At 43.7% G+C, this 17,144-nt stretch overlaps 1 protein-coding gene across 1 annotated transcript in view; it reads right to left on the reverse strand.

Annotated features, from left to right (window-relative positions):
• LOC132591804 (zinc finger protein 501-like) overlaps positions 1-14,639 on the reverse strand; it is a 54,415-nt gene extending 39,776 nt beyond the window's left edge. Inside the window, exons 1-3 of the mRNA XM_060272243.1 lie at positions 14,547-14,639; positions 14,315-14,441; positions 11,161-11,738 (exon numbers count right to left, since the gene is read on the reverse strand). Of these exons, the coding sequence (XP_060128226.1) occupies positions 11,161-11,738; positions 14,315-14,441; positions 14,547-14,639 (798 nt within the window). The remainder of the gene's footprint in view (positions 1-11,160; positions 11,739-14,314; positions 14,442-14,546) is intronic.
• Between the last annotated feature and the right edge of the window lie 2,505 nt (positions 14,640-17,144).

Here is a 17,144-nt window from a genome sequence, read left to right on the forward strand (position 1 = left end):
TAGGGATCCCAGTTTGATGTATTACTATGACCCAGGGGCAAGTCAGGATTGCAAAACTTTGGCACCAGTTTGGAGGGCCCCCCAAATTTCAGGGTTTGTAGTTAATGAAGCTCCAGAGCATGTTTTGCATTTCCCTCAGTGATGATCATTGCAAAGCTGCCTGAAGCTGCGTAGAAGCACCTATTTGGCTATTAAGAAGGCAAATAGCACCAGCACTTTGCAGTGGTGAGGCAGAAGTCACTTTTGGGGTGCTGGGGTTCCTAGGATGCTGTCTTAGGGACCTTACTACCACCCACTCACCCCTTGCAACCCCAGACAACTGCACCCCTGGGTGAGACTGACCAATGGCCCCTCCCAAAAATATACATAGAACAATTTAAATGGGGTGATCAAAAAGAGAGGCTAAATTGATGCAGTGTGTGGCAACATCTAAACCAGGCATCCCCAGACTTCGGCCCTCCAGATGTTTGGGACTACAATTCCCATCTTCCCCGTCCACTGGTACTGTTAGCTAGGGATCATGGGAGTTGTAGGCCAAAACATCTGGAGGGCCGCAGTTTGGGGATGCCTGATCTAAACTTTGGAACTGCCTGCCTATTGACATCAAGCAGGCATCTTTACTGTACTCTTTTCAGCACCCACTTAAAACATTTTTGTTTAGGCAAGCCTATCCAGACATGTAGAAATGTTTCCTCTCTTACTTAACTGCCCTGGATTTTTAATCTTCTGAATGATTTCAAATATTTGCTTTTAACTATTTTTAAGCAGTCATGTTTACGTTTTATTTTTTAAATTTTATAAGACACTTACAGGATTGTTTGTTTTAAACAATCAAGTTGTGTATATAGGTATGTTGTGTGTGTGCGTGCACACATACACATATACACACACACACATATACATACATACATATGTACACATACACACACATATATAACCTTCAATTACACAATGAAAAACTCTGCCAAAGCAATTTACAACTAGCGTAAAAAATATGGTGTGTCCAATGCTACTCCTACTCAGAGTAGGCCCTACAGAAGTTCATAGGTTTCTTAATTTCAGCAGGTTTACTCGGGGTAGACCTGCTGAAATTAAGTAACCTATTAACCAGTTGGATACAACCTGGAATAATAAAAATGGACACTAGCATGTTTAAAAGTCAGGATAGCAACACAATATGAGAAGGACCCATGCCTTTGATCAACTTTGAGGGGGAGTTGACTATAAAATAGCTCTAAAGCCAGCGGTGGGGAGAGGGAGGGAGAGCTTCCCTTCGCTCCCAACGGTATGCAAATGGGGCATCTTAACGTTCAAGGGCAGAACATCTTAAGATTTCAAAGAGCGCGAAACAGAGCCTACCGGTAGGTGGCGCGCATGAGCGAGAGAGACCGAAGGACTGTATTTACATCGAGGTTTCCCTAAGCATTTACTTTTCAACCCCCGATGTGCTGCTATTCCATGCATGGGCGCAGCGGGGGAGGACAGCTGCCCGCTCCAATCAATAAAAATAAATAAAAATGCGTAGCAAAGTGAGGATCTCCCTACGCCACCCCACCTTCAACAAAAATCCTGGCTACGCCTATGATTATGCGCAATATTTTTTCCAGGGTTGTCGCATCACGCAAACACAAAACATCCCCGCTTTCCAAACACACATTTTTACAGCTTTTTTGGATACACCCAGCGATGCCTTCTTGCAATGCAGTCCGACCCTGACCCCCCCCCCACCTGCAAAATATCCCTTTTTGGCGGGGGTGGGGAGAGAGAGAAGGTTTCTGATTGCCGGCAAAAGTTTTCAGAAAACTCCCACTCTGGACCCCCCATTTCCCCCTACCCCCCAATCTCTATTTGATTTTTAAAGGTCGGATCTATCCATCTTAACATCAATTGGAACAGAGCCAAACCCCCCCCCCCCGCTTTTCCCGGGAGGAAATCCCTCCTCACACAGGAGCGCATAACAAGTTGCTAGACCTCTCGATGTTTCGCATTACAAAACGTAGTTCAAAACATCCAGAGAGCAAGCCGATGCAGTTATTTGCAATTATGTTTCTCCTTCACATTTATATAATATTTTACTAGGTTGTATACAAATGCAACAAGAATGAAAACACACAGTAATGAAAATGAAAAAAAAAACTAAAACAGTATTAATCAACCCCCCATAAAAGGATTCCCTGAATCCCGTGACTTCCCTCCACCCCCCTCTCCTGGTTCCTTAGCCATAATTTTTTCCCCTACCGAATATAATTATTACTCCAAACTTATTTTTCCTTCAGTTTTTCTATAGTGCCCCTAAAATTACAAGTCTTCTTAAAATCCTGCCAGTTTGTTAACCTGTTTACAATACGAAATTGTGTTTCTCAAATCGCCATCGCAGCCAAGTTTAGCTTAAACCCAGCACAATCGACGGGTTTCAGCTAAATTTGCCTGCGCGGACGATTTGAAAAAGGCTGCGCGGCTGCGCGGGCGATTTGAAAAAATAGCAGCTTAAAAAAAGAACCAACCTCAGGGACTTAGGCAGTAACAAAAATGGAAAATAAATAAATACAAAAATAACCTTAAACAGTATTTATCAACCCCCCAAAAAAGGATTCCCTGAATCCCGTGACTTCCCTCCACCCCCCTCTCCTGGTTCCTTAGCCATAATCTTTTCCCCTACCGATTATAATTATTACTCCAAACTTATTTTTCCTTCAGTTTTTCTAGAGTGCCCCTAAAATTACAAGTCGTCTTAAAATCCTGCCAATGCGTTAACCTGTTTACAATACCCAATCGTGTTTCTCAAATCGCCATCGCAGCCAAGTTTAGCTTCAACTCAGCACAACGGAAGGGTTTAAGCTAAATTTGCCTGCGCGGACGATTTGATAAAATAGCAACTTAAAAAACCGAACCAACCTCAGGGGGTGGGGAGAGATTGAAGAGTTTCTGGTTGCCGGCAAAAGTTTTCAGAAAACTCCCCTCTCTGTCCAGCCACACTCTGGACCCCCCAATTCCCTCTACCCCCCCCATATCTCTATTTTTTTTTTATTGGTCGGATGGATCCATCTAAACATCAATTGGAACAGAGCCAACCCCCCCCCCCCGCGCGCTTTTCCCGGGAGGAAATCCCTCCTCACACGGGAGCGCACACCAAGTTGCTAGACCTCTGGAGGTTTCGATTACGAAACGTAGTTCAAAACATCCAGAGAGCAAGCCGATGCAGTTATTTGCAATTATGTTTCTCCTTCACATTTATATAATATTTTACTAGGTTTTATACAAATGTAACAAGAATGAAAACGCAGTAACGAAAATGGAAAAAAAATACAAAAATAACCTAAAACAATATTAATCAACCCCCCCCCAAAAAAAGGATTCCCTGAATCCCATGACTTCCCTCCACCCCCCTCTCCTGGTTTCTTAGCTTAATTTTCCCCCTACCGAATATAATGATTACTCCAAACTTATTTTTCCTTCAGTTTTTCTAGAGTGCCCCTAAAATTACAAGTCTTCTTAAAATTCTGCCAATGTGTTAACCTGTTTACAATACGCAATTGTGTTTCTCAAATCGCCATCGCAGCCAAGTTTAGCTTAAGCCCAGCACAACCACGGGTTTCAGCTAAATTTGCCTGCGCGGACGATTTGAAAAAGGCTGCGCGGCTGCGCGGGCGATTTGAAAAAATAGCAGCTTAAAAAAAGAACCAACCTCAGGGACTTAGGCAGTAACAGAAATGGAAAATAAATAAATACAAAAATAACCTTAAACAGTATTTATCAACCCCCCTGTTATGTACTGAGCTGAATCCTAGAACAATAGGATTCAGAATCAGCGGGAGCTACCCAATCCAACTCCAGGTGGAAGTGAATCCGCAACCTGATTGGCCTGCTGGAGCAGCCAATCAGGCGGCTGGCAGAAGTGAATCTGCTACCTGATTGGCCTGTAGGAGCAGCCAATCAGGCTGCAGGCAGAAGTCAATCCACAATATAATTGGCCCACAGGTGTAGCCCTGAAGTAGCCAATCACGCAAGGCCCATTGTGTAAATAATGTATATAAGCAGATGGTTTTGGGAAAAGAGCCATTCGTCTTCTCTTCTTCTCCTTGATGAATATGAGCTGAATAAAGAGCATGAAATTCACTCTCACTCCGAGTATATTTCACCCCCCAAAAAGGATTCCCTGAATCCCGTGACTTCCCTCCACCCCCCTCTCCTGGTTCCTTAGCCATAATCTTTTCCCCTACCGATTATAATTATTACTCCAAACTTATTTTTCCTTCAGTTTTTCTAGAGTGCCCCTAAAATTACAAGTCGTCTTAAAATCCTGCCAATGCGTTAACCTGTTTACAATACCCAATCGTGTTTCTCAAATCGCCATCGCAGCCAAGTTTAGCTTCAACTCAGCACAACGGAAGGGTTTAAGCTAAATTTGCCTGCGCGGACGATTTGAAAAAATAGCAACTTAAAAAACCGAACCAACCTCAGGGGGTGGGGAGAGATTGAAGAGTTTCTGGTTGCCGGCAAAAGTTTTCAGAAAACTCCCCTCTCTGTCCAGCCACACTCTGGACCCCCCAATTCCCTCTACCCCCCCCCCATATCTCTATTTTATTTTTATTGGTCGGATGGATCCATCTAAACATCAATTGGAACAGAGCCAACCCCCCCCCCCCGCTTTTCCCGGGAGGAAATCCCTCCTCACACGGGAGCGCACACCAAGTTGCTAGACCTCTGGAGGTTTCGATTACGAAACGTAGTTCAAAACATCCAGAGAGCAAGCCGATGCAGTTATTTGCAATTATGTTTCTCCTTCACATTTATATAAAATTTTACTACTTTTTATACAAATGTAACAAGAATGAAAACGCAGTAACGAAAATGGAAAAAAAAATACAAAAATAACCTAAAACAATATTAATCAACCCCCCCCCAAAAAAAGGATTCCCTGAATCCCGTGACTTCCCTCCACCCCCCTCTCCTGGTTTCTTAGCTTAATTTTCCCCCTACCGAATATAATGATTACTCCAAACTTATTTTTCCTTCAGTTTTTCTAGAGTGCCCCTAAAATTACAAGTCTTCTTAAAATTCTGCCAATGTGTTAACCTGTTTACAATACCCAATCGTGTTTCTCAAATCGCCATCTCAGCCAAGTTTAGCTTAAACGCAGCACAACCGAAGAATTTAAGCTAAATTCGCCTGCGCGGGCGGTTTGAAAAAGGCTGCACGGCTGCCCGGGCGATTTGAAAAAGACTTATATTTTATAAATTTTGTAAGATACAGGGTTGTTTCTTTGTTTTACACAATCAAGCTGTATATATATGTTGTGTGAGAACATATATATAATATTTTACTAGGTTTTATACCAATGTAAGAAGAATGAAAACACACAGTAACAAAAATGAAAAACAAAAAATACAAAAATAACCTAAAACTATATTATCCATCCGAAAGATTCCCTGAATCCCGTGACTTCCCTCCACCCCGCTCTCTTGGTTCCTTAGCCATAATTCTCTCCCCCCCCCCTACTGAATATAATTATTACTCCAAACTTATTTTTCCTTCAATTTTTCTAGAGTGCCCCTAAAATTACAAGTCTTCTTAAAATACTGCCAGTTTGTTATCCTGTTTACAATACGCAATTGTGTTTCTCAAATCGCCATCGCAGCCAAGTTTAGCTTCAACCCAGCACAACCGAAGGGTTTAAGCTAAATTTGCCTGCGCGGGCGATTTGAAAAAATAGCAGCTTAAAAACAGAACCAACCTCAGGGACTTAGGCAGACGATGCTACTCTCTGTAGCCAAGGGGTCGCTGGCTGCTTGAAGCTGGTCGAAGACGATTTCCAGTAATGCACACGAAGCGAAGACGGCGACCTCTCCTGAACCCTGCAAATTCAAGTGCAAAAGCTTTGTAAACGGAGGGTATAAATAGTCGTGGCTGCCGAATGGAAAGTGGGGTAGGGTCAGGCAGGGGGCGTGGCAACATCTCAAACCGTCGTCCCCTCTCCTACCGCCACCCAACCAGAACGCAGAGCGTTGACCTTGTCTGGACAAAAGCGGGATAATTCAAATTGCGCAAGAGAGACCAAAGCTGGTTTTCAGATATACAGTATTGGGGGGGGGGGAAATGTGTACTTTTTCTCTATTGAATTTATCTAGCTCACCTTTTAGCTTCCAATGAGGGGGGGTTGAATAAGATGAGCCTTTGGGTCCAACCTTGCAATTCGATGATTCTGTGAATATCAGCTACTTGGAATTGCAGTTGTGGAGAGGGTTGTTGGGCTCACGTACCATTTGCAGACTTCCCATGGGGGAGGGGGTATTTATTTATTTATTTATTTACTTATTGTATTTATTTCCTGCCTTTTCCTCCACGAAGCAAAAGGTGGCATGTAGGGCTTATCTCACCCTCCTCATTTAATCCCCAACAACAACCCTGTGAGGGAGGTAAGGCTGAAAGGCAGTGGCTGCCCCAGGGACACCCAGTGAGCTTCATCATGACCGAGTGAGGATTTGAACCCAGGTCCTGCACCACCCCCTGGCTCTTTCAATCATAGAATCATAAAGTTGGAAGGGACCATGAGAGTCATCTAGTCCAACCCCCTGCAAGGTAGGAATCTTTTGCCCAACATGGGTCTTGAACCCAAAACCCTGAGATTAAAAGTCTAGCACTCTACCAACTAAACTGATGTTTAGTCAGAAGCTTCAGGCACAGTGACTTTCTCACTAAGCATAAAATAACTCATAAAGTCTCCTTTTTTCTCCCCTTTAGCTATCATTTTTACCGTTTAAAATTTTTCTTCCCACATTTTTCTTACCTTTATTATTATTAATATTATTATTTTTAATTTTACTTTTTAACTTCATTTTTAAAAATCCCCCTTTCCCCGCTTCCCCAATATCAACACTTCTACATCATTACTATCACCCCCATCTCCCACTTTTAATACATAGACTCCACCCCTTCATTTTATACACCAAATCCCCCCCCTTTACTCATCTCATCATCCTCATCTACCCCACTTCTCACCCCCACTTTTGTCACTGTTGTTTGACTGCTGGTTGGCCTGCCTTTAAATTGAACATCATTGATAAAGATGTTGAATAAGACTGGGTCTGTCTTGGGCCCAGTCTAATTCAACATCTTTATCAATGACTTGGATGGTGGGCTTGAGGGCATCCTGAGCAAGTTTGCAGATGACACCAAATTGGGAGGGGTGGCTAATACCCCAGAGGACAGGATCACACTTCAAAATGACCTTAACAGGTTAGACAACTGGGCCAAAGCAAACAAGATGAATTTTAACAAGGAGAAATGTAAAGTACTACACCTGGGCAAAAAAAAATGAAAGGCACAAATACAAGATGGGAGACACCTGGCTTGAGAGCGGTGCATGTGAAAAAGATCTAGGAGTCTTGGTAGACCACAAACTTGACATGAGTCAACAGTGTGATGCAGCAGCTAAAAAAGCCAATGCAATTCTGGGCTGCATCAATAGGAGTATAGCATCTAGATCAAGGGAAGTATTAGTACCACTGTATTCTGCTCTGGTCAGACCTCACCTGGTGTACTGTGTCCAGTTCTGGGCACCACAGTTCAAGAAGGATACTGACAAGTTGGAACGTGTCCAGAAGAGGGCAACCAAAATGGTCAAAGGCCTGGAAACGATGCCTTACGAGGAACGGCTTAGGGAACTGGGTATGTTTAGCCTGGAGAAGAGAAGGTTAAGGGGTGATATGATAGCCATGTTCAAATATATAAAAGGATGTCATATGGAGGAGGGAGAAAGGTTGTTTTCTGCTGCTCCAGAGAAGCGGACACGGAGCAATGGATTCAAACTGCAAGAAAGAAGATTCCACCTAAACATTAGGAAGAACATACTGACAGTAAGAGCTGTTTGGCAGTGGAATTTGCTACCAAGGAGTGTGGTGGAGTCTCCTTCTTTGGAGGTCTTTAAGCAGAGGCTTGACAGCCATCTGTCAGGAATGCTTTGATGGTGTTTGGCAGGGGGTTGGACTGGATGGCCCTTGTGGTCTCTTCCAACTCTATGATTCTATGATTCTATGAGTGGAACAATGGGGTCATTGTCCAAGGTGGCAAATTTGAGTAAAATCCAGCATCGCCCGAGCTCTACAAGTACGGCTTTCTCCCGATTGAAGTGCAGAGTGTTTGAGGATCGGGACATTTGCAGGGAAACCAAAATGCTTGTTTACAAAGCTATTGTACCACCGGCGTTACTGTATGCTTGCGAAACATGGATCACTTATAAACACCATCTCCAACTCCTCGAAAGGTTCCATCAATTGTGTCCCCAGTAATTTTTACACATCACTTGGGAAGACAGGCGAATTAATGCCAGTGTACTGGAAGAAGCAAAGATTGCCATTGTCAAAGCAATGATTCTTCAACATCAACTTCATTGGAGGGGTCATGTTGTGCGGATGCCTGATGATCGTCTTCCAAAACAACTACTCTATTCCAAACTTAAAAATGGAAAGCGTAATGCTGGCGGTCAACAAAATAGGTTTAAAGAGCGTCTCAAGGCAAATCTTTAAAAATATAGTATAAACACTGGCAACTGGGCAACACTGGCCTTTGAGCACTCCAATTGGAGAGCAGCCTTTACCAAAGGTGCCCTGGACGCTCAAACTCAGGACGAAAGGGGAAAATGTGCTAAGAGGAAGGCAGTTTGGCACACCAAACTGATCATCATGATCAACATGATCAACTCCCGCCCGGAAGCCTATGTCCCTACTGTGGAAGGACGTGTGGATCCAGAATTGGCCTCCACAGTCACTTACAGACCCACTGTTAAAACCATAACAAAATTAAAAAATTCCTTCCAGCAGCACCTTAGAGACCTACTAAGTTTGTCATTGGTATGAGCTTTCGTGTGCATGCACACTTCCTTACATACACTGAAACAGAAGTCACCAGGTGCTTAGTGAGAGGGTGGGGAGGGGTATTACTCCCTCCTTGTGGTGGGAGTGGGTGATTGACTGACTGATAGCTGTTGATGACTGTATGACTGCAATTGGTCTTGCAGGAAAAAGCAAGGGGTGAGATGGCTAAAAATAGCTTTATCATGTATAATGAGATAAGAATCCAATGTCTTTATTCAGACCTGGTTTCTCCATGGTTTTAAGCTTGGTAATACAGTAAGTTGCAGTTCAGCAACTTCTCTTTCCAATCTATTTCTGAAATTCTTTTGTAATAAGACAGCTAATTTGAGATCTTGTACAGAATGTCCTGGGAGATTGAAATGTCCTACTGTTTTCTCTGTCTTGTGATTCCTGATGTCAGATTTATGTCCATTTATCCTTTGGCGTAGGGTTTGGCCTGTTTGTCCAATATAGAGAGCTGAAGGGCCCTGTTGGCATTTGATGGCATACACAATGTTAGAAGATGAGCGATTAAATAGTCCTGAGATGGTATGTTGGATGTTGTTGTGGCCAGTAATGGTGTTGTCTGGGGTTATGTGGCAGCAAAACCGTGTTTTTGAAGACAATCTTACTCGGCTATGAGTGATCAGCAAAGAAGAAAAAAGAAGAAGAAGCTTTCATTTTTAAAGTCCAGTAGTAAGGTCCTATGTCCTCTAGGAGAAACAATATAAGCCTACATTGATTCCTGCCCATTTGTTTAAAGCAATTTGAAGTAAAGGAGTCTGAACTAAAGCGTTCTGTCATGGATGTTTTAGTTGAGATTCTTTGGGGTCCCTTCCAACTTTCTAATAGTGTTTTAAAAGTATGATGTGAATGGGAGGTAAGGTATCCCTTTAATGGGAAGCCCAAACGCAGGACCTGGATGCAAAAACAACTCTCTCCACGCATGAATCCCATAAACTGGGATTCAGAACTACGGCTGCCTCCAGCTGCTGTGCTTTTCAAAGGCTTTAAATTGTGGAGTTTCAATCACTAGCTAAAAGAAAAAGAAAGCCAGGCCTCTGGTCACACAATTTCGCCAAAATTTTGTTTCATTTTAAAAAAACCTTTATTTGCAGATTTAAAAGAGAAAAAATAACCGTAGAGCAACAAATACAAATAGTAACAAAAATACAAATAGTAACAAAATACACACAGCACATTATATACATAGTGCCCATCACATACAACACTATGGCACCAGATGGCGCTGTGGAGTCCCGTCTTTCTCTCCCGGATTTCCCTGTTTAAATTTACAACACGTTTAAGTGAAACTCTCCTTTGATGTGCTCAGATCCAGTCTATATGTCCAAAAGGCATCCGCACAAAACTGGCATCTCTAAGACATATTATCAAATGTAGCCAAGGCAATGCAAAAGTTCGTTATTTATCAAAATGTGTGTGCTGTGTACAAAACTAAGCAGAAATAGCTCATTGCATTGCATTGCATAGCATTTGTGGTTTAGCACGCTCGCCTTTCTGCACTGCTACACATGAGGCAGCCCAGGAGCCACAGAAATGATGAAAGAGCTCACATCCTACTACAATGCAATGCCAGTAAGTCATAAGGGGGGGGGGAATGTGACTCTAAAAATAAACAAGTCAATCAAAATGATGCCCAATAATTCCTTTCAAATACAATGGGACAGTGATAAATGATATTCAAAAACATCGAAGCCACGAGATGCTGCAGTACAACTCCCAATAGCCCCAGGCTGGTGCAAATCCTATGTGGTTGTTCAGTATTTTGGTGCGAAGGTGGGTTTTTGCTACAAAATACAGACCACCACCCAAGTTCTTTGGGGGAACCCAGTGGCTGTGATGCATGTGGCCGATGAGAATTGGAGTCCAAAATATTTGGAGGGCACCAGATTGTGAAGGTTGCTGTAATTATTCATGTGCTTTCTCCCGAAGGGATATCAGAATGTCCACACTCTCCTGGCATTCTTTTCTACGACCTAAAGCGGTTTGCTCTGAAGGATGCTGATCCCAAACTCATTTCCTGTGGGGATTCTTGAATGTGATTCATGGCTCTTAGCCAGCCAAACTCAGCCCTCCAGCTGTTTTGGGACTACAACTCCCATCATCCCTAGTTAACAGGACCAGTGGTCAGGGATGATGGGAACTGTAGTCTCAAAACAGCTGGAGGGCCAAGTTTGGGGGGTGCCGGCTCCTAGCCGTTGAGTTTCTCCCATGTGCAAATTTTGTAATGTGAATTAACATGTGTATTCCACCCAAACCTCGATGTTTATAAAGTGCGTTCCCTTGCGTGAATTCTCTGGTGAAGTTTAAGACTTGATCCATGGCGGAAACTCTTCTCACACTGGGAACATTGATACGGCTTCTCCCCTGTGTGGATTCTGTGGTGCCTGTTCAGGTTTCCACTCCAGCTGAAGCTCTTTCCGCACTCGAAGCATTTGTACGGCTTTTCCCCTCTGTGGATTCTTTCGTGCACTCTCAGGTACTTGTTCTGAACAAAGCTCTTTCCACACTCTGAGCATTTATAGCGCTTTTCGCCAACACGGAATCTCTGGTGTGCACTAAGGTCTGAGCTGTGAGAGAATTGCTTCCTGTTCTCTGAATACTCATGTGGCTTTTCTCCCATGTGGATTCTCTGATGTTTAGTAAGGTTCATCCAGCCAATGAAACCCTTTCCACACTCTGAGCACATCAACAGTCTCTCTCCATTCTCAATATTCCTTTTCTTGCCTGCATGATGTTCTGCTATTATTGGAACTTCACGGAAGCCAGCCCCCACAGAAGCCAAGCGTTTCTTCCTCCACTTCTGCTTTAGTTCAATTTTCTTTCCTTGAGGAATGTTTTCTTCATCCCTTTCACGCCCATCACCTGAAAGAATCAAGAAGGAGGAACAGATCCTCAAATCAGGAAGGAAACTCAAAGAATCAAAGAAAGTAGAAAATATTAAGTGGGGAGGCATATCCTTTCAAATACATTAAACAGCCTCTGATGGTGAAAAGGAAATAGTAACAGATACTGTTACACAAAGAGTCGGACACGACTAAACAACAATAACAACTGCTACACACGCCACATTATATATGGTCCGCATTTGTAGGAAATTGATATTTTAGTATGGCAGTCTCTATACTTTGGAATTCCCTGCATATTGATATGAGACAAGTGCCTTCACCCTTTTTGGCACCTGCTTAAAACATTTTTGCTCAGACAAGTCTACCCAGGTATCTAGAATACTGATGTGCTTGTAGTTTATTACTATTTTTAATCTTTTGAATTTACCCTTGATTTCTGTTTTAACTGGGCGAAGCACAACCCAAATCCTGCAGGGGAATAGCTGTAGTTTGATGATACAACATGTGCCTTGCTTTGAGGTTTTTCTATAACCAAGCACTAAATATTTTTGTGTGTGAAACAAGTAGCATAAATTATTAGCAGTAGTAAACCTACTACGCACCCTCCGTCAGCAGGTCCTGGGGTGGTTTACAACAATCTAAAATTCGTAATTTAAAAAGGGATTTTAGAAAATTTTACAGTCCCGGGAAAGGGGTGGGCTGTCAAAACACGTCTCAGGTCTCAAGGCCAGGGTAGAGAGCTACGTCTGCAGCATTCAGTTACAGGTAAGAGAAAACAGGTAAGTTTTTATAAAGATTTTTTTAAACTGAGGGGAACCCCTTCTGTTTCTTTCAGAAGTGAATTCCAGAGTGCAGGAGACACCACTAAAAAGGCCCTGCCTCCCTCTGGTGCCCACCAGCTTAATTAAGGAGGGTGTGGGAGTCTGGTCTCACAGAAATTAAAAATGTCTGCCAGGTATCTGCATGGCTTGCTAGGCCAAAAATGGAGGGAGTCCCATCTCAATTAAGCACATACCTGCTAATGTCTCTTGTTCTTCAGAGCCCTCAATGAATGCATTTTCCCGTTCTTTCTGCAAGGTGATGCCAGATCTGGAAATTGGTAGTCCTTTTTTGGAGAGAAATAATATATTATTTATTCAATTTCTATACTCCCCTTTATCAGGGTGGAGTACAACATTAAAACACATTGCACAGCATCAATGATGAAAAGAGCATACTGACAGACACCTAACTATGATGATGATGATGATGATAATAATAATAATAATAATAATAATAATAATAATAATAATAATAATAATAATAATAAATAATATATTTATACCCCGCCCATCTGGCCAGGTTCCCCCAGCCACTCTGGGCGGCTTCCAACAAAATATTAAATACAGAAATCCATCAAACATTAAAAGCTTCCCTAAACAGGGCTGCCTTAAGATGCCTTCTAAAGGTCTGGTAATTGTTGTTCTCTTTGACCTCTGGTGGGAGGGCATTCCACAGGGTGGGTGCCACTACTGAGAAGGCCCTTTGCCTGCTTCCCTGTAACTTGGCTTCTCGTAGTGAGAATAGTCCTGCTCCCCATACTTTTGCAGGTCATAGATTATTTAATAGGCATAGGGCCTGGGTAATGGTATAATGCTGCCTTAAAAGTATAGCATGGATGGGGCCAGAGCTTATTTATTTGAATCCTTTTGACCTGCACTTTCATAGCATATATCAAGGAGGCTTGTGGCATAAATTCAATTAAATCAGAATAAATATCTGTAAAATGGTAAGCCAGTAAGCTTACTGGGATATGATATATAATGAATTGAAAAGGATGTTCAAAATAACCTTTGTAAAAAAAAAACCCAGAAGCTTTTTTTTGGGAATTACAGGGACAGAACTACCTAAATTATATTTAAATTTATTTATGTCTGCGACTACAACAGCAAGTATGTTACTCGCCCCAAAATGGAAAGAAGCAGAAGTCCCAGCAAAGGAAGAATGGATGCAAAAACTTATGGAATATGCAGAAATGGTGAAACGTACCAGAAGAATAAGAAATCAAGATAAACTTTTTCTAAAAGAATGGAAACGCCTTATTGAATATTTACAGATAAATTGCAAACAGATAAAAACACCGGCAGGGTTACTGTAATAACCTGCGGTTTCATACAAGTTTATATTTAAAGTAGGTAATTAAATGATCAAATTAAATGAATTTGGATATGCAGAAGATGTTAAAAAATAAATTTAAGGAACCGCAGAAAGAGGGGGAAGGGAGTTAAACTTTGAAATGTTAAAATGATTGTGAAATTAAAGAAATGCATAAATTTGAAAAGTATAAATAAACTTTAATATAATAAAAAATAAATAAATATCTGTAAAACATGTTTACAAACACCAGTAAAACAGCAACAGATACTAGCTGGCTGAAGGGGGGGGGGCGAATCCATATTGTAAGGATGTGACTAAAAAGTACAGTTTTTAAGAGACATCTGAAAGAAGGCAGGGGTGGCTCCTGCCAAACATCCACAGACAGGGAGTTCTGCAGGGTGGAGCCTGCCACACTAAAGGCCCTTGTCAGCTACTGTCACACAGGCAAAACCTTACCTAAAGATACCAGATTCGCATAATTCTCCTCCATGACTTCTTTGTGCAGCACTCTCTGGCCCGGATCCAGCAAAGCCCATTCGTTCTCTTTGAAACGAACTGCCACCTCTTCAAGGGACACGGGAACCTGAAAGAGGGATGTCCCATCAAATCCCACACCTCTTGCGGGGTCTGAAAAAGGAACCCGGGTGGTCCCCTGCCCATTTCCCCAATGATTCCACCCACCCCGTACCTGTTCCAATTGGGCAGAAGCCATTTCCAGTCCGGCACAAAGAGGAGGAGGTCTAGAAGGAACCTCTGGGGTCATCTCGCTGTCTCCAAACATTGTTTGACATCCTATTGGGAAGACGAAGAAAACGGGGAGGCATTTTAGGCTCTGTAATTTAGCCCAAATGCTAATCTAGTAGGCATCCATGTTGGGTGTGGTGTCTCTTTGTTCTAAGCTGCTGAAGAGAATGGGTGTGTTATTCTCTATCTCCAGCAGTCTGATCTTTAAATAAGGTGGACTACAAAGAGAGGTGTCTCCACCCAACAAGGATTCCTGAGAGGAAACATTAACGCAACCCACAGGATCCAGGCATATTCAAGAGAAGGAGAGACCATGTTGAAACCTGCTCCTTTATGGTCCTTACCCAGAGAGGTGGTGCCCATGTCAGCCTCCTGCTTGATCTCCCTGAACAGTGGCCTCTCGGTGGCATCCTGCAGGATGTTCTCTGCCTTCATGAAACATGAGGTTGCTTTGGATGACATCTCCTGCACCTGAGATAGGAGCCCATGCAAGGAAGTGGGGGGGGGGAGACAGGAAACAGGTCAGGCAAAGGCCAGGGGTGCCATTAAATAACAGAAGATGAATAAATGTTCAAGTATTAAGTTACTATTACTGTATTGGCCCCTATATAAGCCACACTCCCCCCCCCAATTGCGATCTTGAAAAGTTAAAGTGCAACTTATATTCGCCACCTTACAAAAAGTATTGGGTATGCAGCCAGGAGCGCGGCATTGCAGTGCTTGTCCCAAACGTAATCCCCCATCTTCTCCCCCAAGGCCAGGAAGGGAGAAAGTGAGGAAGGGAACGGCTTATATTTGGGTATTGTCTTCCCCCCGCCTTAACTTTTCAATGTACATCATATTTGGGCCAATACAGTATTATTATCATCATCATTAATAATAATTGTTATTTACCCTCCCTTTCACTCCAAGGTCCCAGGGTAGGTTGCGACATTAATACACAATACTAAAAACAATTCAAAACTTGGATTCATAAAAGTAAGGTGAGTCCCAAAAGCATACACCTCAAAAGCCAGGGAAAAAAATGAGCATCACCAGCATTTGCTGGAAGCTGTATAATGCAGGTAACCAGATGTACCTCTATGGGGAAGGAGTGCCACAGCTTAGGGGCCACCACAGAGAAGGCCTTCTGCCTCCCACCAAACCTCTGAGGGTGGAGGAACTACCAAGAGGGCCCCCCATCTGCTGATCCTAGCATCTGAGAGGATCTGGTAATTTATCAGCTAGAAGATTGATCAGTGAATCCAAATACAACTAAAGGATTGGGGCCTTGGAATTACCAGAGCAAAACAGTCTCTCACCTCAGCCTCCTTCTGGTCTTCCGCTTGGCTCATGAGAAAACCTTCGGCCAGGGCCACTGCCTGGGAAGTGGTCTCCACTCCACATTCCCTGACCCAGCTCTCCATCTCTGGGGGGAGGACAGCCAGGAACTGCTCCAGGATCACCAGGTCCAGCATCTGAGCCTTGGTGTGCCTCTTCGGCTTCAGCCACTGTTGGCAAAGGCGGTGGAGTTGGCTGCAAACCTCTCGGGGTCCCTCGGCCTCCTGGTAGCGGAAATGCCTGAAACGTTGGCGCCGAGCGTCTGAGCTGAGGACGTCCTCCTCACCCAGGATCTCCTGTGTGGTTTTGTTTGAGGATGTCACACTGCCCCTCACCTGGATGGTGTGAGGAGCTACCCTTGCTTTCCCCCCTGTGTCAGTTGCCACAGAGTCTTGCTCTTCCATCTTTCCTCCACAGGGACTGTCATTTGCCTTTCTTTTCTGCCTAGGAGGGAAGGAGTGTGTCGTATTGCTGCTTCTTTTGGCCTCGTCAGCCACATCTTTGTGGCATTTCATGAGGTGACTGTGCATCGCGGTGGTGGTTCCCACCTGCTGGCAACCGCTGGGCTTCCCAAGACTAACAGTTTGATGGCACAGATTGTGACGGACCACAGATTTGCTATTGGCATCCTTGGTGAAGAGCTTCCGCACAAAGGACGTTTTCCCATGATGGGCTGGTGGCTCCATGTTGGTGGCAACCTTTGGCTCAAAGGATCCAGAGCAGGTGGAGGAGTTGACGAATAGGGAGTGGGGCCTTTTGAAGCCAGAGGCTCCTCCTTCCTTGAGTACTGGTAGTGCCCTTTCCTCTGCACGGTCCTCCTGTACCAGCATGGTGTTGCCATCCCTTGACTCAAAATCTTGACTGCTGGTGCTCTCTAGCAAAAGGAATTCCATTGGCTGGCATGCTACACAAGCCAGTGAAGTGGATTGCAATCTAAAAGTGCCTGACATGGACCGAGTGCGAGGCCGGCAGGGTGTCCTCTTGCCACTTCCTGCTGCCTTGTTAAGAGCGGGCGTCAATCCCAAAGTGCCTGAGACAGACCGGGTGCGAGGCCTGGAAGATGCAGTCTTGCCACTTCCTGACGCCTTGTCAAGGACATCTCTGTGCTTTCTCATCATGTGACTGTGCATTGCAGTGGTTCCCACCAGCTGGCAACCGTCAGGCCTCCCGAGGCGAACCGCCCCATGGCAGAGACGGCACTGGACCACAAATTTGCTTATTG

The sequence above is a fragment of the Zootoca vivipara genome, chromosome 2, assembly GCF_963506605.1.
Source record: "Zootoca vivipara chromosome 2, rZooViv1.1, whole genome shotgun sequence".
Lineage (NCBI taxonomy): Eukaryota > Metazoa > Chordata > Lepidosauria > Squamata > Lacertidae > Zootoca > Zootoca vivipara.